The 23,222-nt window shown below is 40.4% G+C and overlaps 1 protein-coding gene across 2 annotated transcripts in view; it reads right to left on the bottom strand.

Moving 5' to 3' along the window:
* LOC136708421 (A disintegrin and metalloproteinase with thrombospondin motifs 16) overlaps positions 1–23,222 on the bottom strand; it is a 67,634-nt gene that overhangs the window by 19,950 nt on the left and 24,462 nt on the right. For both annotated transcript variants that reach the window (XM_066682965.1, XM_066682966.1), the window contains 10 exons: positions 22,887–23,024; positions 19,485–19,638; positions 16,518–16,613; positions 14,895–15,043; positions 13,417–13,589; positions 12,357–12,487; positions 9,906–10,029; positions 9,449–9,693; positions 7,746–7,884; positions 6,657–6,783 (listed from right to left, as the gene is read on the bottom strand). In XM_066682965.1, the coding sequence (XP_066539062.1) occupies positions 6,657–6,783; positions 7,746–7,884; positions 9,449–9,693; positions 9,906–10,029; positions 12,357–12,487; positions 13,417–13,589; positions 14,895–15,043; positions 16,518–16,613; positions 19,485–19,638; positions 22,887–23,024 (1,476 nt within the window). The remainder of the gene's footprint in view (positions 1–6,656; positions 6,784–7,745; positions 7,885–9,448; positions 9,694–9,905; positions 10,030–12,356; positions 12,488–13,416; positions 13,590–14,894; positions 15,044–16,517; positions 16,614–19,484; positions 19,639–22,886; positions 23,025–23,222) is intronic.

Below are 23,222 nucleotides of genomic sequence, written 5' to 3'. Positions count from 1 at the left end.
TACACTCCTAGATTAGGAGGGCACACTTAAACTAGTACACCCCAATTTCACACATAGCCTACTTGTAATGTAACAGGCCCTTATCTGACACACTCAGAGAGGGCCTATTAGTGCACATGACTATACTTACATACTGTACTCAGACTGCACACAGAGAAAAGCCCCCGGCAACTATATTACACACCACACAGCCAAATACATGACACATCAGATTCAGGTAATGTCATTAAACTGGGGTATTAAATTAAATGTGACTGAGATCTCCTCATAGTAACCGGAAAACAAAACCAAACTTTACTAAGTCAGACTCACAATGTCTGGTGGAAAGCAATGGTCATTTCAACTCTCAGGTTCTAGACGACCCCATGCTGTAATTCATTCACTTTAAAAGACAAGTCATCATTGAGCAGACACAATGAGAACTCCTCGGGGCTCCTTAGGCTACTTTAGACAAAAATAACTATGGCAGTCCCAACAGAGTCATGTTCCGAGAGGTCTAGGAGAGCAGACGGCAGCTCTCACCCGACCTACAAATCTCAGCTGCATTTGGCAGGGAATGGGTATTAACTTTAAAGTCATGAACACGATTGTGTCTGTTTTGTTTGATGCTTCTGATGACTAGATGTCCCAAGGTTGATGGAAACCATGATCTTTTGGCTGCTCTCCACATGGAAAACTCTTTTTCTTCAAATCAGTAGCTCATTGGCTACCATAAATATGCTACAACAGAAGCTACACCAGTTATACTATTTTGCTACAGATTAGTGTGCAAAATTGTGGTGTGTAAATAATTAAAACAAAATACAGTTTATATTTAAGCAAGGTGTTCTAGGTGCATGCTAACTGCTTTGCCAGCTCTTTATCTAACTGCAGTACAACACAAATCATCCGAGGTCCACAAACCACAGCAATTATCTAAATACATTTAGTTACAAATTACTGTGCAGCTCTATTCACTGTAATGTACAGAATTATCTGATGTAATTACATTCACTTTTGTGTTTATGGTCTTATAGCTGGCTAACCACTTTATTCATCACAAAGCTTTGGCATGGCATTTTTGCAAGGCTACCAAAATAAATAAATAAATAATAAATAAATAAATAAAAATAAATAAATATTAGGGTTGGGCAGTGTAACGTTAATACTGTATAACTCAATATTTAAAAATGTGGTCTGAGTCTCAAAATGAGGGTGGTATTTCAAAATTATGAAGCATGTGTGGTGTGTTAAATTTCTGTTCTCTGTAATTAAGTACAAGGCCAGTGTTCATTCATGTGCATTTAAGACAGCCACATGGAGGGAGTGCTCTGGGAGCTCACAGACTGGTGATGTCACAGTCTGAAAACAGGTGGGAAAATCACAAGCCAATTGGTCCACCGCAGCTGTAAGTTTAGTGCCGAGTTTGGGTTAAAAATGATTCTGTTCCTCCAGCAATAGTCGCTAAAACTTGTTCTCTCAGAAACGGTTTTGTATCGTTAATACGTGTTTCTGTGTGCACTGTAGTGCTGTGCTGTGCTGAACTGCACAGCGCAAAAACCCTGCACTTGACATTGTGCACCCCACCAACACCTGATAATTTCGTATACTGTGTTAATATTTTGAGCCGGTGTGACAGTATGAAAAATGTGGATACCACCCAGGCTCAGGAATAGCCGATGGAAAGAGAGAGAGAAAAGAGTGCGGGGGTCCAGAACATCCACTCATCTGGATCAAGTAGGTATCCCTGCTTCTCTGGTCATCAACTTACTGTCCTCCCCTCTCCATCTTTGTCTGGCTCCCACTTCTTTATGGCAGATGCTCCAGGCCTTCAGCCGCCAAGTTGTTGACCCTTTCCTTGCTCAATACCCTCATCGTTCCAAAGCATCCAACCTGTCAGCAATTCACTGATTCTGCATGAGCTAATGTTCACACTAACCTGACTCATTCATTTTATCATTCTCTTCCTCTCTCTCAATGAGCTCTCTCTCAATGAGCTCACGTTCTGTTCAATATCCTCTTACATAATAAATCAGTCCATTTACCTTATAGCACGACTTACCCAAGCAAAGAAATACACCTCTGTTTTGTAATGATTCTGTTCTTGCGCTTAGGTCACCTCCTACATCACACATTTGTCTTATTACAGAGTGCAGACACACATCAACATTTGCTAATGCAATCCACAGTAAGAGAAGACAAATTAAACAGAACTAACTCATAACAGGAAGAACAGAGCCTCTGTCATTGCTACTCTGGGGTCAGCACTGCAGAAACTGCTCTATGTAATAATAATAATAATAATAATAATAATAATGTTACACCTATACTGTTTAGCGCCTTTCACAAACCCATGGTTGATTAACAAAATATTCAGGGGATTATCTGTAACTTTTGGAGGAGGTTAGGAAACCACCCCCTGATTTCAGTACAGCGATGTAAAAATCAATTACGCTCTGCAATTGTAGGAGGAGTCTGGGAGCAAAAATAACAAATTTCACCTAGTGTTCCTTAAACGACTGGATAACTGATTAAATACTAAGGATGAAAAAAAAGCTTAGGGGATTCTAACATACTGTCATTGTTACTCTCAATATATAAATATACCTGAAAACTGGAATTAACTGGTGGAAATGTGGTGCATGTGCCAACATGTGATTGCCAACATATTTCCTCTGTTGTTGGTTCTAGCTAATGCCAGCTAGAGAGGTTAGACTTGTTACATCTGTATTATCTCTGCGTCTTAACAATGTAGACACAGCCTCACTTAATCCATTAGAGAACTGTATTTCTGGAAAGCTTCTTTGGGACAAGGTCTGTTGTAGGAAACACAATGCAAATACGACCTGAAAACTGAAATTTGCACCATTCCTGCATGCCTCTCACTGACTGTCCAGATGGATCTGCTTGCAGCTGTCATATCTTATCTTTGCTGAGGATCTTTGCTATGAGTTCAGCACTGTTACTGACCCAGGAAAAGATGATGGGTGATGCTTTCATGGTGCCAGTGACTGAGTCATGGAGGGGATTACTCCCAGATCTGCAAGTAAAGTGAACTTGTTGCCTCATGGGTAAAAACCCTCAAACACACCCTGCATATGCAGTGCCCAGAGTGACAGGGCACTTCAGTTCAAGTGGGCACTAACCTCTCCCATCACCAAGACTGCAATAACTGGAAATGTAATCAAGACTTCAATATATGATGAAATCATTAAAAACTTTTGAATAAATTACGCCTTCAGAGAATCAAGCTTGAGAAGAGAGGACCAAGCATATTCTCACACTTTGCTTTGGACATAACAAGACTGTAACAGCTGCAGCTGAGTCTGGAAAGGCTTCAGAGCTAATCTGCGTGTGCTACACATTTTCAAGTCATATGTATTGAGAGAGGTAGTGAGATTAGGCAACCTGTTCACATACCGCTACTATATAGCTGTACAAACACAAGCTAAGAGAATTGAGATTAGGACTGAAAGGTCTTATGTTTACTCTCCAGTACAAGTAGGAGAAATTCGGTTGGGGTGGGGTTAAAGGAACTGTGCTTCCTCCTCTATCATATACATGGCTGAACTGGCGTCAAGCAATGCACATAACCCCCACAGATCCCTGGGCAAAGATGTCAATGCCTGCCACCCTGGGTCTGTATATATTCACTGTCCCTCTTCACTTTTTTCATTCATCCATCCAAATAATTGAATTTAGGGGTTGCAATCATTTCCATAGCCACAGGTTTATAAAAACAAGCACCTAGGCATGCAGACTGCTTTTACAAACATTTGTGAAAGAATGCGTCACTCTTGGAATCTCAGTGAATTCCATCATGGTACTGTGATAGGATGCCATCTGTGCAGTTATGAAATTTCCTTACTGCTAAATATTCTACTGTAAACTGTTAGTGGTATTATACCAAAATGGAAGCGTCTGGGAACGACAGCAACTCAGCAATGATGTGGTAGGCCACGCAGAGGGGCATAGTGCAGGAGGTCAACAGTATTCTACAGAGTCAGTCGCTACAGACCTCCAAACTTCTTGTGGCCTTCAGATTAGCTCAAGAACAGTGTGTAGAGAGCTTCAAGCCTTACATCACGTGCAAGTGCAATGCAAAGTGGTGTAAAGCACGCTGCCACTGGACTCTAGAGCATTGGAGACGTTCTCTGGAGTGACAAATCACGCTTCTCCTGCTGGCAATTTGACGGACAAGTCTGGGTTTGGCGGTTGCCAGGAGAACAGTATTTGTCTGACTGCATTGTGCCAAGTGTAAAGTTTGGCGGAGTGGGGATTATAGTGTGGAGTTGTTTTTCAGGATTTGGGCTTGGCCCCTTAGTTCCAGTGAAAGGAACCCTTAATGCTTCAGCATACCCAGAGATTTTGGACAATTTCATGCTCCCAACATTCTGGGAACAGTTTGAGGATGGCCCCATCCTGTTCCAACATGACAGGTCCACAAAGACATGGATGAGTGAGTTTGGTGTGGAAGAACTTGACTGGCCTGCACAGAGTCCTGACCTTATAGAACAACTTTTGGGATGAATTAGAGCGGAGACTGCAATGCCAAGCCTTCTGGTCCAAAATCGACGTCTGACCTCACAAATGTGCTTCTGGAAAATGGTCAAAAATTCCCATAAACACACTCCCTAAACCTTGTGAAAAGCCTTCCAAGAAGAGTTGAAGCTGTTATATCTGCAAAAAGTGGGCCAACATCATATTAAACCCTATGGATTAGAATGGGATGTCACTCAAGTTCATATGAGTGTGAAGGCAGACAAGTGAATATTTTTGGCAGTGTAGTGTATTTTAATTTCTTTGTAATTTATTGTCTTAAACAGATATATATAAAAGAGAGTGGAATCTACTGACTTTACTACAAGCTTAATACAGAAAGGGAGTGGTGGGGTGAATTTGCTAGAAGAGAGAGGGAGAGAGGGAGAGAGAGAGAGAGAGAGAGAGAGAGAGAGAGAGAGAGAGAGAGAGAGCACAAAGGCAAGAGAAAGGTAACAATCTGTACAAAAATTTAAGGAATACAAGAGATTACTGTATGGTTCCTGCTGTAAGGTACATCATTTTTTACAATGTACATAAAGCACAGAAATGTCTAGGGTATGAGTTACCATGACTCACTTTGGTATCTGCGGCTGAAGCCCATCTGTTTTCATACAATACTTTTTCATTTATCATTATCCACTTCTCGCCAAGACCAGCTCTGTGGCCAGGATCTGACCATCAATGAGGGGTTAGATGATGACTGACACAAACTGTGCATGCCAACACCAAGGTGGGGCTACAAGTTCGAAGTTCTCATCCAATTGATGGTGAGTGTATGTGTATTAGCAACAAGTGCTTGGCTAACAGACAGCTGTTTCAAGACATTTTAAATGGTTGTGAGGAAACCAAACCAAAGAGATCCAGCACAGACAGAGACACGCTACAGCCCTGTAATCCACCAAAGCAGCTTTTAGAAGGATACAGGGATATAGCAACAGCCAGACACAAAAGCCCCCATCCAGTGGTGACCCTATCAGCAAGGTTTTATGGAAGGTACAAGTATTTTAATGGCTGTTGTAGTTAGCTTAAAGAAATGCCCCAGTCTGATGAGTCATTAGCTCTCTTTTACAAGGGGTCCTTGCTGGAGGTTAAAATGCAGTCTCATTAATGCTATGTGCGAGAACAATTGGTATGAAATGACCACAGGTTATAATCTTAGGGTAAACCTGGCAGAACAAACTTTCTGGCCACAATCTCCTGTGTCATGAAGACCTATGTCTTGAAATGTTCTACACTTCCTGACTTTAAAGTGAATTATATTTCTGTGAACTTCAGCAAGGCCTGATATGTGAAACGAATAGTAAAAAACACTGCTGTCTGAGGAAGTTCCAATAGGACTTGTGTAAAATATTATTATGAGATACAGGGAAGCAGAGAATGCAGAAGGGATCCAAGCTGCTTAAGATGGAGACACAGTGCAACTGTGACCAAAAATGTAATACTGCTAATCCTCATACAGCTACAAATATATCTTTACACACCATTCTGTTTACTGTTTCAGCAAACCATATGAATTTGAGAAGACATATATATCATCTCTTTCAAGAATACAAGAACAAGATCGGGTCATAAAAATCCCACAATATCTTTGGAGACCTCTGGATTAATACCCGTTTCAACAGTGCCAGTCGCGATTTTTGTTTTTGTTTGTTAGAGAGTAGGTTCATCTCTTGATATAGTGAATATTTGTGGCATAACTGGCATAAACAGAAAGTTAGGTTTGTAATCACAGGACATTATACAGTTTGATTCACAATTACAGACATATACACTACATGTCTAACGGTTAGCAAACATCTGCTTATCTGTGAACACAACAGCCTCTAATCTTCTGAGAAAGCTTTACACTTCTGTGAGGATCATTAATGAAGTCAGGTACTGATGTTTGAGGATTAGTGCTAGATAACAAACACCACTCAAACTCATCCCTGAGGTATTGGATAGGGCTCCATCAGTCCAGAGAACACAGCTTCACTACTCCACAGCCCACTGCCGTATGGGTTTATACATCTATAGCTGATGCTTGGCAATGAGCTTTAACCCTAGCTTTATATGCGCCTTCTTCAGAACATACGATTTATATTTAAACTATTTTCACTCTATAGTGAACAAAGGGGTTAAAGGTGTGGATTTACCTTGGGGGGCAGGGCTGAGTGTTGCAGGGTATCATTCCGGTGTTGGGTCGTGTGCGAGGGTTACAATAGGATGTGTTCACTTGCATCCTCAGATCCTTATAACATGCAGCCTTCACATTCATCTCACCTGGATCACAATCAGAACAGCAATTCAAGCATCATAAAGCGGCGTCTAACTCTCTAACAATTAAATGATCCAACTCAAACATTTCAGTAACAATGAATTTATAAAAATAAATGTACATTTCACTGTACATTTCAACACAAAAATGTACACTTTATTGCAGTCTACTACTCACAGTAATACCACTTCCTAATGGCCCCAATAAAACACTAACCTTTATCACTAAAACCTCTTTTTGTTTTTTAAATGTATTTTATTAGCCCAGCTAATTTGTCTTTTGAGGTCAGGCAAAGGCCATTTGACCCTTGTTTTGGGTCAGCTATCTGAGCTCTCATCCTCTTCTATTTAACTGCAGGTCATTATGGGCAGTAATTACAGGGTCAGGCAAGAGGGGAGTATGCCCCACCCCACTCATTTCCCCAAACAGGATGGGAACAAAGCAAGCTGTGGAGCAGTGTGCAGGTCAGATACCTGCTGATAAAAGTGTATTCATTCATAAAGACTTTGGTTCTTTTTAAGATTTTCTCTGTTTTAAAAGTTTGACTTCAAATTGTGGATGTAATAACAGTGTTTCCTGCAGGTCTCAGTTTTATTTGGGGCTATAGAGGCACATTCAGTTCAAACTTTAGTATGAGACAGTGTAATCAGTGATAAGAGTAGGCAGCATATTTGGGTTAACAAGACTGTGTGAGTATGTGTGTCACAAGCTGATCCCCAAAATGTAAGTCATTTAATTTTAAGGTGAAGATAAGATTTAAATTTAGTGTTTAATGCTTTTAAAAAAAATCTGCTCTTTGCCCCATAAAAATGTTTAATGTGAAATTATGAAATATGAAATTTAATATGAAAACGTACCTAAAGTCCCTTGCCATTTTTTAAATTAACTGAACTACCACAATAAATCAATCATTAAGCAAGTTCATCCCCAGATTTTGAAAGGGAGGCTGAAGTCCATAATGCTGTACCTCTAGCACATGTAGCAGAGCACTGAGATCGGACGACAGCCCAGGTGTAGCTGTGTTTGGGCACGGTTTCCCTCTCCATGTTGGCCTTGGCGAGTGTGTACTCCCAGCGTACACCTGGGTTAACACCCTGCAGCAAAATCTGCACACAGGAGGTAACACAATGCACTAAACCCACAAGCACAAAAGAATGGCTCTATTTCTGCCAGACTGTTTTGGGATATAAATCTACATATTGCTTATACGCTTCCTGTGAAAAGAGAGGACGGGAGAATCAAAAAAGACAGATACGTGTTCTCCACTTCTTTAGAATCCCTTTTCTGCACATGCCACTATAATTATGAGGGGTGACTACAAAATATAGCTATAGCGTATTAATAAAGCATCTCCAACTTGCTGGTGTACATTTACAGCTGGGTACAGTAAACACTGGTAAATGAATGTATGTATCACTATCATTAAAATTAGTTCACCACCAAAATTCTGCACTGTGTGATTAACATCCAAACTGACCAAAAATAAAATAGAGTGGATTACTAATAGCAAGCTGAATAGTTTCCCAATAATTTTAGATAGAACATATGATTTAGCACACATGCTAACAGGCAAGTCAGTTATCATTGGCTTTCTTCAGCTTGAAAAGGCTTGAGCCAAAAAAAAAAAGGCAGTATTTGTACTGGAGTCTGCATCTCAACTCAGAAAGCCATTGACAGTGAACAGAGCAACTAATGCAAATGTACACAGAACAATTCTCATCCCCACAGTCAATCAGCTTGGGTTTGATCTTGGCTTTGTCTGGACTGTAATTTGATTTCTATTTCTATTCCTGATTTTGGGAAGCAGCAAACCTAACTGATCTGCATAATATTTTACATGGACTCCTTTCAACACCCCAAACTCCTGTTCTAGGATTTACTCCATCAGTTACAGTAAGCACAAAGGATATAGAGTTTATAAACTCTTCAGATAAGACAGAAATAGCTTTCACAGGACAGCAGAAATGTGTGTGGTTTTGCTGACAGGCTCACAGCTTTGGCTTTATATGCCTTACAGGTACATGACATTTATCCTTCTAAGAGCTTGAACAGCGTGGTTCTCAGTTTTGCACAACAACGGCTGTCAGGCAAAAGCTAATGTAACATTACTGTGTGAAAATGCCAACATTCTGTGTGTGAGAAACAAGGCATTCCTTATTTGAACTATGCTATGTTCTCTTTCTTCACATTGAAATAACGTGTGTAGATCCAAATATGTATGATTTACCAAGCCGAAGTGAACTCAATTTTCAGTTTTGTAGCTAAGCAACCAAGACAACACATTGTGGCTAATTGCTATTATTCAATTTAATATGTGAACATCATTTTGTATCAAGACAGATGCAGCTGTGCTGTTAGGTCAGCAGAGGCTATGAGCCAGTTGGAGAAAGACAACACCCACATGGAGAAATTCATATGTATTCTCATGTGTTTGCCTCTCCAAACGTTGCCCACCTACACTAAAACAAACTGGAATTAGACCCTAGGTTTCCTAAAAAATTATGAAAATGAGGAAAATTTTGAAACATTTTGAGGTCTGGAGTTTTACATCATAAACTTTGGTATGAATTATCAAAGGACTTCCTAGTCTACTTCATTATTCTAAAGCAAACACACAAAGCAGCTGTAGGAGGGAAGTGTGGAGACCATCAGAGTTTCTATAGCTCTCACCTCTACCACCAGGGTCTCATTGGTGGGCCCAGTGGAGGTCAGGCTCTCTGGACGATTGTAGGGTCTCTTGTAGTCGAACACTGCGCCGGCAATGGAGTGCCTGCCCGGCCAGTCCACAGTCCATCGGCCATTTAAGTAGTATTTCCTGTGGCTGTTTCGCAGAGCCAAGTAGGAGCTGGACGTGTTCAACTCTACCACACGAATGCTGCGGGCCCCTGGTGGGATAGTGACCACTCCATAGTACTCTGACACAGACGAATGAAAAGGAGAGAGAAAATGTTCAGTTTGAGTTTAAGCTTACTCTTGGAGCAGAAATGAAACAGATATGATGTATAGAAAATGATTTTCTAATCTGGACTGATCCTCATTTCGAAACTAGGAAGAAAAAACCACATGACTTTGAGCCATTTCCAACACATTGCCCTGGTTAGTTTGAGAGGGTAAATTAAGTGCTTACGGTTGGTGTAATGCTGTTTTGTGTATTGGCCTTTATAGATTTTGCAGGTTGAATTGCTGCCATTGCAGACTCCACACAGGTCCAATACCGCTGAAGAGCCCAGCACCCGGTCACAGCCTACTCTCTGAAAGGGACAACACACAACTTCTTACCCACATACATACTCATAAAATAGTCATATTTAATATAATAAACATATATAGATGTATGCAAAAGCATGAGTATCCCTGGTAAAATGACAGGTTTTAATGATTTGTTGATGTAATGCTAAAGAAATAATACAGGAAAAATAGTTGAAATATAAAATGTTCCTAACAAATGTTTTTTTTATTCTTTTTTTTTCATTACGTTAAATTTAGCAAATAAATTTGGCCAAATATATCCTTGCAAACAGACCTGCAGTCAGAAATGGAAGGATAAAGGATTGGTGACATCATGCCACGTAAAAGCATTTCACCTCCCATGATATGCAGCAAATCAATTGTTTTCTATTTTTAGTTCAATATGAACCATCATTTAACAAAACACAGAGGGAAAAATCAAGTAAATGGTAAATGATCACATTATAATCATCTGGTTGTTACTAACAGTCTCTAACTGTACCCCAGCAAGATGGAGCTACAGGTCAGGAGTTTATAATGAAGTGGAAAGTGAGCGACTGTGGACACATCAGAAATGAAAAGTAAGACCTTTCTGCAGACCTGACCCAACAGAGTAAGCAGAGAACTTAAACATCGGCAATCATAAAACATACAAAGAAAAAACACTTGAGTTAGATATTCCCTCCTGAGTAATACAACTCCAGGCTCTGATGGGATGACATCCTACCTAACCTGAAAAATATCTTGGTATTATTATCAAAGCAGTTCAAATCCCATATGATCTCCTAACAGCTTTTTGGGATTCACAGTACAGTACTGACGAGACGCTTCCGTTAGCCTTAACAGCCGTTTGTGTAAATCACATCAGCTAAAACAAAATTTTTCCTTTTCACTGCAATACGCAGTCAATTTATGTCAAACTATTTTTTTTTCTTTTTATTATAGAAAAACAGGCCATGTAATTCTGTCAAGTCAAACAGTTCTCTGCTGAAATACACCATTCACAGTAAAATTCAATTAGATGGAACTGAAGCTGGCTGTCTCTGGGCAAACATACGAGGCATGAAATTGATTTGCATCCAGAGTCCTCCAAAGGGGGCTTTTGTTTCTGGATTCAGGACAGATTAGTGATTGGCCAAAGCTCTGGGGCATATTGCGTTGCATACAGAGGCACAGTCACTGAATGCTTAGATGAAAGATATTTGCTTTCTACTCTTTTTCAAAGTCCCAGCATTTGGGATTTTCCATAATAACAACAGGACACAGCGTCACAATGTACAGCACAGACACACAACGTTTTATAGCATGTACACTGCTGTTCTGAGACACTCAGACACACTGAACATAGCTGGAAGAAACCTAGGGAACACGTGACACAATAGAACACCTTTAACACAGAACACACTAAAAGACACACTGTGCAAACCAGCACATATAAATTATGACCTACAGGGCGAATAACACACACTACATGACCCATAACACACTACAGAGTGCATTATAGAACTCATAACACACACATCATAGGTCACATATTACACATACTACAGCATCCATAACATACACCACAGGACATGTAACACAGCCCATACCTAACCCAAAGCACAAGACGCACAACCCAAACTATATCTATCACCCACTGCATGACCTACAATGCCGGACAACCCATAATTTACACCACAGTCACAAAATCTTATAACATATGATATTTAATAAACACCAAGTACAGAAGACACTAAGAATACATAATACACACCACCTCACCCATAACACATACCCCAAGAGAGAGAAAATACACTGCAGCACATGACACACACCATATGTAACTCAAAACTTACAACCCAACTAAAATTCACTACATGACTTAAATATAAATCCCAGAGAACCAGAGACTAAATCCACAAAATAATGGTACATGGCAATAAAACACATCCAGAACATCCTCACAGTACCACATGTTGCCAGTTCACGGGACCCATAACACACTAGATATCAGACAACAAAGTGAAGGACACAAAAGTTTAGAACACATCACCAGACACAAACACACCAAAGAACAAATGGGTCCTTCATCACAAAACACATTATAGGACATCTAATACTCCACTGGACATGTAATGCATAGCTTGACCCACATGATTTATAGTACACATTACATATATTGGACAAGAAACCTACTCCAGGGAAGAACACTTGACACACAGAGAAAAACATAGACACCAAATACACAGAAGATAAAACCTGAACACAAGAAAAATGTTTGATTACAACATTGTTTATTACTGTCCAATTTATTATCAACACCATAACATGTAACTCCCTTATTGTATGAAAAAAATGGAAGCAATACCTGACACATGCCATCGATACACACATTGGAGCTGTCCTGTGTACAGGGTGTCCCATCTCGGACTTTGTTCGAGAGTGCAAAGAAGAAATCATAGCCTTCAGCAATGCAGTAAAGCTTACACACATCCTGGTCTGAGAAATGAGCACACACATATACACACAATTATAGACGCCGTGACCTGGGAAAGGAACATGTATACAAACACTAACTGTTATTCATAATTACTTAGTTACACACACACACACACACACACACACACACACACACACACACACATCTGACCATACAGGAGCAGTTTGTAGTTCTACAATAACAGACAAGAGTCTGTTGCACTGCATACTTGTTCGCCCCCTTTCTTCAATGGTCAGGACCCCAAAGGACCACCACAGCGAGTATGATTTGGGTAGTGGATCATTCTCATCACTGCTGCCGACATTTTTAAACCCTGCTGGGTCTGGACTGAGAATAGCCCCCCAACCATACTATCGAGCCAACTGCGTCCTGTGGGCAGCTTCCATTGACCACTGATGAAGGTGGACTAACGAGGTACGTGTGTCAAATTGAGGGTACAGTTAGTGGACACGATTTTGACAGACCTGAAACAAGAGTAAGGCTTCATTTTGCCCTGCCCCTCAAAGTTACTGGTTCGACACTCTTCATGGTAGGCCAGGTCTTGCAATATATTTAAATGGTAGGTTGGTTGTATGTTGGTAGATGAATTGGTGACTCAAAAGTGTTCGTAGGTGTGAGTGTGTTAGTGAATGTGTGTGTGTTGCCCTGTGAAGGATTGGCCCTGTGATTCTTTCATTCATTGTCTGTAGCCATTATCCAGTTCAGGGTCACGGTCACTCACACATATGGACACTTCTGAGTCGCCAATCCACCTACCAACGTGTGTTTTTGGACCGTGGGAGGAAACCCACATGGACACGAAGAGAACACACCAAACTCCTCACAGTCATCCAGAGAGCGGGACTTGAACCCACAACCTCCAGGTCCCTGTATGTATATATTAGTGTGTGTGTGTGTGTGTGTGTGTGCAGTACCCAAAGCCACCTACCATCTACTCGTGTGTAGGGTTTCCAGTTGTAGTACCAACCACGGAAGGGTTTGCTGTTAAACTCAGCACACTGAGCAGCTCTGAAGTCCACACTACCCTGTGGACAGTTCTCTGTGTTACACAGCTTATAATAGCGGGATGAACCCTCACAGAATCTGCCCCCATACGCTGGCCTGGATGGGTAAGAGAAATAAATCAAAAAAAGAAAGAAATCAAAAAAGGAAAAGAGAGAAAGAGATGTGTGTGTGTGTGTGTGTGTGTGTGTGTGTGTGTGTATATGTAAGATGACTGTAATTGAGAAGATTATGTAACAATGTGTATCTGTTAGCAGAACGGCCCCAGGCATTAATACCAGAGTATTCAGAGTTTAAATTGTACAACCCCAATTCCAATGAAGTTGGGATGTTGTGCAAAACATAAATAAAAACATGCAAATCCTTTTCAACCTATATTCAAATCAATACGCTACAGAGACAAAATATTTTATGTTCATAAAACGGATAAACGTTATTGTTTTTTTGCAAATATTCACTCATTTTGAATTTGACGCCTGCAAAATCCAAAAGAGTTAGGACAGGGGCAACCAAAGAATGGGAAAGTTGAGGAATGCTCAAAAAACACCTGTTCGGAACATTCCACAGGTTAACTGGAAACATATGCTGCCATCCAAGCAACATCTTTTTCAGGGACGTCCCTGCTTATTTCAACAAGACAATGCCGAGCCACATTCTGCACATGTTACAACAGCAAGGCTTTGTAGTAAAAGAGTACGGGTACTAGACTGGCCTGCCTGCAGTCCAGACCTGTCTCACATTGAAAATGTTTGGTGCATTATGAAGCGCAAAATACAACAATGGAGGCCCCGAACTGTTGAGCAACTGAAGTTGTACATCAAGCAAGAATGGGAAAGAATTTCAACCTACAATGCTTCAACAATTAGTGTCCTCAGTTCCCGAACTTTTAGTGTTGTTAATAGGAAAGGTGATGTAACACAGTGGTAAACATGCCCCTGTCCCAATTTGGAACGTGTTGCATGTTCCAAGTTTATTCATTTAAACATTAAATATTTTGTCTTTGTAGTGTATTCAATTGAATATACGTTAAAAGGAATTGCAAATCATCGTATTCTATTTTTATTTATGTTTTACACAACATCCCAACTTCCTTGGAATTGGGGTTGAAGTTGAAGTGTCTATCTCACAGCCATTTATCGTTATGATTAGCTTTGCTATGTTCCCAACACAATCATAACACCCCTGCCTCCTCTACTTTTTCTTTTTTCTGATTTTTATATAGTAATCAGAAATCAAGTAGGGGGTTTTATAGTCTTGACTCTGGGTATGAAATAATTTATTTTTATTACAGTTAATGATTATATATATTATTACTACTAGTGCTAGTTTTCAGTTTTTCAAGATTTTATTAATAGCAACAATTTTTCTGTGAGTGTGTATTTCTTGTCTGGGATCAGTACACACCTGGGATTGTTACAATGTCTCTCTCTATAGGTCACTCCACTCTCACATGACCTGGAGCAACTGGACCAGTTAGACCAGGAGGACCATAGTCCATGCACTGGCCGTGGACCTTCTTCACCTTGCTTCACACACTGCCCACGACGACACCACTGAAGGAGCATGCACACAAATGTTTATGGGATATACGTATTCTGAACACTAACACATAACATATGATGATACCTGATGTGCAACAAGAAACAAGTGCTGTAGGAAACTATATATATATATATATTAAGCTTAAATATATGTCCTAAAAATATACTTTTAACATCAAATCCATTTACATCTCAGGAATACTGTATGTAAAATTGACATGAGTAGCATGTTTCTGTTTCCTCTCTTTAGTCATTTTGAGTGCAAAACTGGGAGCTGAATTAAATCTCTACCTTTCACTGTAACAGAGATGTTTTTACGATACAGCATAGGAACATGGTCTCTAACATGGTTAGTGGCTATTCCCATGCAGCACGAGATATGTAATAATATTCAATCTGGATAACAGCTCTTTTGGGAAGTATCCATCAGAGAAGTTGCTCTGTAGCTGGAATTTCCTAAGACTGCAAAGACGGCAGGGATTCCTGGAGCTGTGTAATTTGCTCTCGCCGGGAGTGGACTAGATTAAAACTTCATGTCCAATATATTCAAAAAACCTCAGCTAAGGGCTGTCAAAAAGCTTGAACACATGGACACACACACACACACACACACTGTTTAACTGTATATTGAAAAAATATATACTGTAGCCTGTTTAGCTGGTGGTAGAAAATATGGATGAAATGGAGAAATCCATTCTTGAATGGGACACTAATTACCTTTACATCCTTAAATATATCTCTGTCACTGACATATTTTAAAAAATGACTTCCCATTATCATGAGGTCCCACACACACACAATTTAGTGTGTCACAAGAAAGGCATTCAGAGAATCAGATTAAATTTCTTAACTTAAAATATTTAATGAACAAAGTTGCAAAGACAATGTTAAAGTAAAATACATTAAAAAAAAATTCCACAGTCAGATAAAAAGTATCCTTTGAGATGTTGCTTCTGTCTATCCTTCTAATGTAAGAAGGCACCACAACACTACGATTCTGAACGGATGTGTAGCGGCCAACAAGACATTACTGAGAAAATTAAATAGACAAAAAAGGTCCTGATATCAGCATTAATGCATGTGTTTGGAAACTGTTGGACTGTAAGAAGCAGACCTTCTAAGATTGAACTTAGCTGTAGAAACATATCTCTGCAGATGAGACTAGACTCAAACTCAGATTCTGACTGGCTGCAGCACAGTAGAACATAGCGTTAGCTCCCTCACATTAGCTCACCAAGGAAAGAAACAGAACTGGCTCTCTAAAAACACACTGCCACTATCCTGCCTCCAATCAGAACGTGGCTGAATCAAGAATGTAGTTGCAAATAGAAGGCAAAAATGCAAAGACGTGCATGGTAATGAAAGAAAATCTACATGAAGCATCTGGATGCTTAGGCAATGAATATAGAGAAAAATAAAGAAATAAAGAAGATGTGTTTGGCTGTATTTTTAGGAGAAGATGATTGGTCTTGTGACTGTGCCTCACCATCTCTGGCCCGCAAACAGAGCCCTCGGCAGCTGGCATAAACTTGGTCTCGCATTTCCGGCCGACCCGGTGGCACCAGAGGGCTTTACAGATGTCCTGAGCGAGAGAGAGAGAGAGAGAGAGAGAGAGAGAGAGAGAGAGAGAGAGAGAGAGAGAGAGAGAGACTTCGTTTTTAAACACAGGACTTTATAAACTCTACTTGTTGCAAGCTAAGTGGAGAAAAGCAATAATATTTATTAATATGTCACTGCACAATTTATTACACGTATTGAATAATGGATAACATTCTCAATTCCGCATTTCAGTTTGCTCCAAAAACACAAAATTACACAAACCAAGGCTCAATGTATTTATGTATTCATTATTTCTCACAGAAACAAGCAGTGGAAATCTGAGGATTATCATGTGTTTGAGTATAAGAGGTTTACTTTCATTATTTGATTTAATTTTGTCAAGTTTCTGTCATTTTTTTGACAATGAAATGAAAACCCAAATGAAATCTACAGATTTCAAGACATAAAGCCAAAGCTACTGATAATGTGACCTATTATACATTTTATCATATACTTTCACACTAATAGTGGGGTGATAATGAGTAATTAAGACATCAGAATCTATAAACCAAAATAGAAAATCACATTATGCGAAGCAATAGAGAACTAGGCTCTGGCATTTTAGACACCTGCGTTGGTCATATCTGTATTATTGGACACTATTTTTACAACATTCAGAGCGCAGATGAGGAGCATAGCAGCAGCGTGCCAAACTGATCATGGCCCAAATCCCACAGTGAGTTTACACAGCTGTCTGTTAAAGTAACAACTAATATAACTCCAGGCAGAGAGAAAGAAAGTGTGTGTCAGAGAGAGAGAGTGAAAAGTAAAGAAAAGGGAGATTCCAAAATGTTATTTACCCGTTGCAAAGGCAACTCCGGTTTGCTTCATCCCCGGTAGAGAACACAAAGAGAAAAAAGTAATATCTCTCCCCCTCTCTATATACTTTGGCCTGTTGAAATGTTATCTGCATGTCTGCATGAAGAATTAGAGCTTTATTTGTGCCATCATGCTTTCTGTCATGGTAAAAAAGAAGCACCCTACTGCCTTTACTGTTGGATACACAACGATTCCTGGGCAATTGTGCACACATGCAGAACAGAATTTGCATCAGTAAGCACATATTGCTTTAGTTAAAACAGTGTAACAGTATAAAGTGACTGAGCAGTGAAGTATTTTGTTATTCATGATTCCTTGCAAAACAAAATGGCACAGTGTGCAAAAAAAAAAAAAAAGAATCGTTAATGATATTTACAGGTAAAAACAATAAATAAAAGCAGTCAAATCACATAAATAAAATAAAAAATGACAGAGATCCTTGCTCTCCCCCCTCCCCTCTGAATTTAAGGGGTGACCCAAAAAACTTTGATGCATTTCAGGCAGATGCCACCTAACAAGTCCTTCCTACTGCACTAGTGCAAAAGTCGTTCACTTACTGTATGAGGCTGACAAAGTTAGATCCAAAATAGTATTAAAAATGAGTGCGCAATCTGGACAATGGAAATATTTTAGATTACACAAACAACTATTTGTCTAGTGGTGAGCCAAAACATTGTCTGGGTTGCTGTCCAACAGCCACAAAATCTAGGAAAAACAGATGTGCAATCCGCCTATGATGCTCTCGCTGAATTAATCTGATGTCACCATCTGAACCTTTCCTCTGCTGCACTAAACAGAAACTGTTTTGGGACCAAGTGTGGCTCCAGATTAGACAAACCTACATTTAGTAATTAAATGGGATAGATGCATAAGTGTTTTTTCATCTACATGTGAATCTGCAGCAATACACTTTATATACGCATACTATCTGTAGATTAACAACTATAGTGTGGCCCTAGAAGGTAGGTGGACTTCAATGTGGACAGTGTGAGTTGAAATACAAGGAAAGAGCATTAATAAAGTGCTTGTGACAGTTATTATGCATTTCAGAACAATGAGAGTGCAGAAAACAGAAGTTCTCATTGGCACCAGTTCAGTATATATTTAGCTCCCCCTCTGCACTGCTGGTTCTGAATCCGTCTGCCTGGCCACCCGTGAGATGAATCTACACTGACTGCACTTTATCAAATCTCTCAAATGGCCTGCTCTTATTTTAGACTGACAGAGGTTGATGATTTGGGGCAAACCTTTTGCTGAGCTCAGTAGGTTTACAACTCATGCATTACTTGGCCAAGTGCTTTGGCTTGAGCAACGTCTGAACTCAACCAAGAGCGCAGGTGATTACAGCTCAGGATCTGGGCCTGACTCACTGAATCTTGACTGTAAAATGTGCATATGTTTAACTATTTTTTTTTTTTTTTTTAAAAACAGGGTTTGGCAGATTTCTAACAGCGATCCCTGCTTTGTCTGGCAGACCTCCCTCTGTATAAGTTCAGTGCTTGTACCCTAACTCCACTATCGGACGCAGTTCAAAGGAAGAGAAGTATTCTTATTTTGAATCTTGCACTTGTATGACTAAGTTTGACCATGAACAGTCCGAACCTGCCTTTCTGGAAAGGTCTTGTAATACTGTTTGGTTTAGAACAGTACATTTGTTGAAATTGAGGAATGTCTTCTTGAAGTGCAACATATATACATATTTATACCAATTTTGGCTATAATTCTATGAATTATATAAAATGAATAACAGCGAATGGACGAATAATGGTGGTATTAATCATAATAAAGCATTAACTTTTCTTGCATGTTTAAAGCCCGCTCCCACCAATATATAATCATGCAAAAAATCAAGTGTAATGTGTTTGAATGAGACCCTTCCTCTGTAGTTAATCAGAGGTGGATATAATTTTATTGTATAGTAAGTAAATTAATCATGGCAATAGATCATTTTTTCACACAAATGAGATTAATCGTGATAGCCCAAATACAAAGCGAGCATAAAGTGAGTATAGAGAAAAAAAGAGGTGGTCCTTGCCTTCTTGAAGTCCAGAGTGCAAAGTTTGGCCTTTTCTCCGAACTGCCACTTGCACTGAGTGTCCGTATCATACAGCTCCCCTGGAAGTTTCTCTGGGTATTTGTACTCCTCCACTGCTTTGGGTTCGTCCGACAGGCAGGTGGCCTGCGCCGTGCTGGACGGAGGAAGGACAAACACAACTCATGGCTCAGTCACATCATAAAAACAACTACATTTCCCACACTACAGCAGGGGGTGGTTGCCATGGAGACAAAACATTTTGGCCAGTATTTCACAATGGGGTTAGCACTTTTCCTCCAAAACCTTTTCTGACACTTTATTATGATGTATGTCACCAAACGCTGCAGGGAGAGACTGGCCGTTAGGCCCCGTGTGTCACATGATAGCAAGGGATTATGATGAAATGTTTCACAGCTTTTAATATGGTGTGCATTGCATTATCAGAAATACTGGATTGTGCTGTAGGAGGTCTGATGAGTTTAACAGAGTTAAGTTGGCTTTATGTCCACGGTATGAGTGTGAGCCTGAGCTTGTTTCAAAAGAGAAATATCCGGACAGTGTAGGAAAATCAGCTACAGTGCATGCCTGTATCTGTGAATGTGTAAAAAAGGAGCCACAGTCACAGCGGAAAAAAATAAACCACACACAAAGTCTGTGTCTCATTCACTGGGCTCTGACCTTCAAAGGTCATGGTTCTTGGCCACATACGTCACAGTACAGTCCTGCTTGAATGGAACATGGAAGATTATTAAAATGTAACTGAGAAATGAATCTTATATTTACATTTCTTTCTAATTTAGTCATTGCACCATGCACAGTCCAGCTAGGATCATACAAAGCCTGGAGCTAGCACTTGCTTCCCCTTGTAGACATTTGAAGCCATCTACTGCCATAATGCCACTGGAAAGCTCACCAAACTTGTAGGAGGATGACTATATAACTGCTTATTATATTATGCTGGCAATGGCTTAATTAACGGGGGGGGGGGGGGGGGGTGGATGGGGACTGAACTTACAATCTCCCTGTCATCTCCTGGAACAATTGAGCCACTCAAGAGCCCCTGATATCAATCTGGGCAACAAAAGGACACAGCACTATACTGTACATGTTCTGAGGCTGAGAAAACTCTGCTTGCATACACACACACACACACACACACATACAGGTCTGGCTACTCCACTTCCATTGTGCGGAAGTATTGTATGATTTATGAATCCATTTTTCTCTGCATAACTCCCTCTCTGCTTCCAATTAGCCTCAACTCCTCAGGCTCAACCACATCTGGAGCTGGATCTGACAGAACTGAGCATCCTCGCTCTGCTCTGTCACCTCCATCCAGCTGCTTCCCACATTAAAAGACACGCTAAAGTGCTGGCGCATCACACAGCGGGAGCGCAGGCCACAGCGAACCGAGACACTCTTCTCCTTCTAGGATTTCTGTTTTCCTTTAAGGAAGGAGAGATGAAAGGGGAAAGCAGCTGAGAGAAAAGAGTCAGAGCACTGCATCGAGGAGAAGAGTTACAGAGACGGAACATGCCACCATACTCTGTGTGCTCTGCTCTGTGTTAGCTGTGCTAAGAGTTTCTCCTTCCCTTCTTTTTCATTTCCCCCCTGGCTGGGTGGGCAGTGCATGAAAAGCTCTTACACTCTCTGTGCTGTCTCCAGGATACTGCATACTTCATCACAGACCCCTACCTCATGTTTTAAATCTGCGGCTCATTTGTATTGTTTAATATTGTTAGTCAACCTTTAACCCTTCATCAATGGTCAGTTACTATCCATAGCGCTGCTCTTGGCATGAGATATATATATATATATATATATCAGTCATTTTATGGTCAGAAACTTGTCACTAATCAATGGGATCAATCACCAACTGGGTCACCATCTTGGAAATATACCTTTCCTCAGACTTAAACTCAAACACTAATTGACCTCATCTGACCCGTGTAATGCAAGAATGACCTGTGTTTCTGAAATCCCTGATTAGCTAACGAGGTTTCATTTGGGTTGGAGGTAAAACCCACTGGAAGCTGGGTCACTGAGGAAAAGGACGCCTGAGAAATCGTTTATGACATCAGTCTGTGTGCAACTACACCATACGGTCAAAGTTTGTGGACAAATACTTATCCAATATTTCATTTGAAATGAATAGCATTTGATTCATCCTTTGCAGTTTTCATGAGATACTGGAACACTGCTGTGAGGAACTGATTATATTTTGCCACATAAACTATCTGAACTGGATGTTTAGGTATGGTTCACAAATGCCACCCCAATTGGATGGCACTCTAGCACTCCAGACAGTATAGATACAGTGCTCCACAGCCTAATGCTGGGGACTGTTAATATCCCTCTAGCCTATGCACAAATCTTCATATTCTATTCTATCCTGCATTACAGTGACTAAACATGTGTCAGCAATGCATGCATCCTAAAATAGATAGTAATCACTCAGACAAGGTGCCTTTCAAAATTGACACACAGTGAACAGAGAATACAATTAATTTCAGAAGTGTCTGACAGTCAGCGCCAATCCACTTCCACTGATGCACCTCAACATTGCAGGCAGTAGAAGAGCAGACAAACATTTCCAGCATGTGACCCTCAGCTCAGCTGGCTTGTCCCGACACCACTGACCCCAGCTCATGGGCCCAACTTCTGACATGCTCTAACAAGGCTGAGGTCATGTTGTCTGTATTAAGTAATGAAAGCCTCACTAAATCTGTACCATCTGTGAGGGAGTGGATAGTTTGCATTTCATTTCACCAGCAGGTAAATTTAGGGCTGGCAGACTTGGTTGAGTTACACCAACACAGACAACTCGCTCTGACAGTGGGGCGAAACTCGAGACTGGCCTGCTGCCTGTCAGAGCAGTGGCCATTTCGGCTCTATTTCTGCACAACATTTCTGCAAATAGTGCTTGTGAAGGATGGGACTATGTCTAGACGCAGCTTGCAGTCTGCAGCCTGGAGTGTGAGTCCAAATGGATGATGGATGGTTGAGAGGATTTTCTGTAAAGGGCAGGGTTGTTAATTTGGGGCGGTCGGGTCTTTTGAGTGCAAGTTTGTTTGTTCCTGCTGTGGGCTGCTAATAGCAATAACATGTGACAAGTGGGTAGCTTTTCTAAAGGGTGTCTACTTTTCTGTTAATCTGAAGATTATTCACTGTACTAGAGAGAAAAGGAGTCTGGCTAGATCTATAGCTGGATGATCACATATTGCAAAACTGCCAGCCATAGGGGCTTTTTTGTGTGTAGGCATTTGTGGAAAGTGAACTTTTCATGCAGGTTATAAGACTAGGCAATAAGAGTTTCATGGACAAATGGGCAAACATAAAAAGGGTTTGAATATTAATAATGGTGTTTAAGCAGGGTATGTTAGAGACTGAATGTGTACCAACCTGAGAAAGCGACTGAGATACTGGCGGCTGCAGGATGACCAAGAGAAAAGACCGTTATGGCCAGCTAGTGTTGGGGACATGATGTTGCCAACAGACTTCTTACACACATTCCCCTCGCCGTCATGAACCATGCCAAAACTAGAAGCAAAAATAAACACAACACAGTCATGTGATCCTACTGCACTGAATTATCTATAAGTCTGTAAGATATGCAGCAAATATCACACTTAAACTTATAATCTTGCACTATACTAAAAAACGAATTGCACAAATCATTCATTCATTTTCTGTAAGTGCTTATCCAGTTCTGGATCCCACCTGGAATCACTGGGCACA

This window comes from Hoplias malabaricus, chromosome 10, assembly GCF_029633855.1.
Source record: "Hoplias malabaricus isolate fHopMal1 chromosome 10, fHopMal1.hap1, whole genome shotgun sequence".
Classification (NCBI taxonomy): Eukaryota; Metazoa; Chordata; class Actinopteri; order Characiformes; family Erythrinidae; genus Hoplias; species Hoplias malabaricus.
The sequence above is the reverse complement of the archived record's forward strand: the minus strand, read 5'-3'. Positions and strand labels throughout refer to the sequence as shown.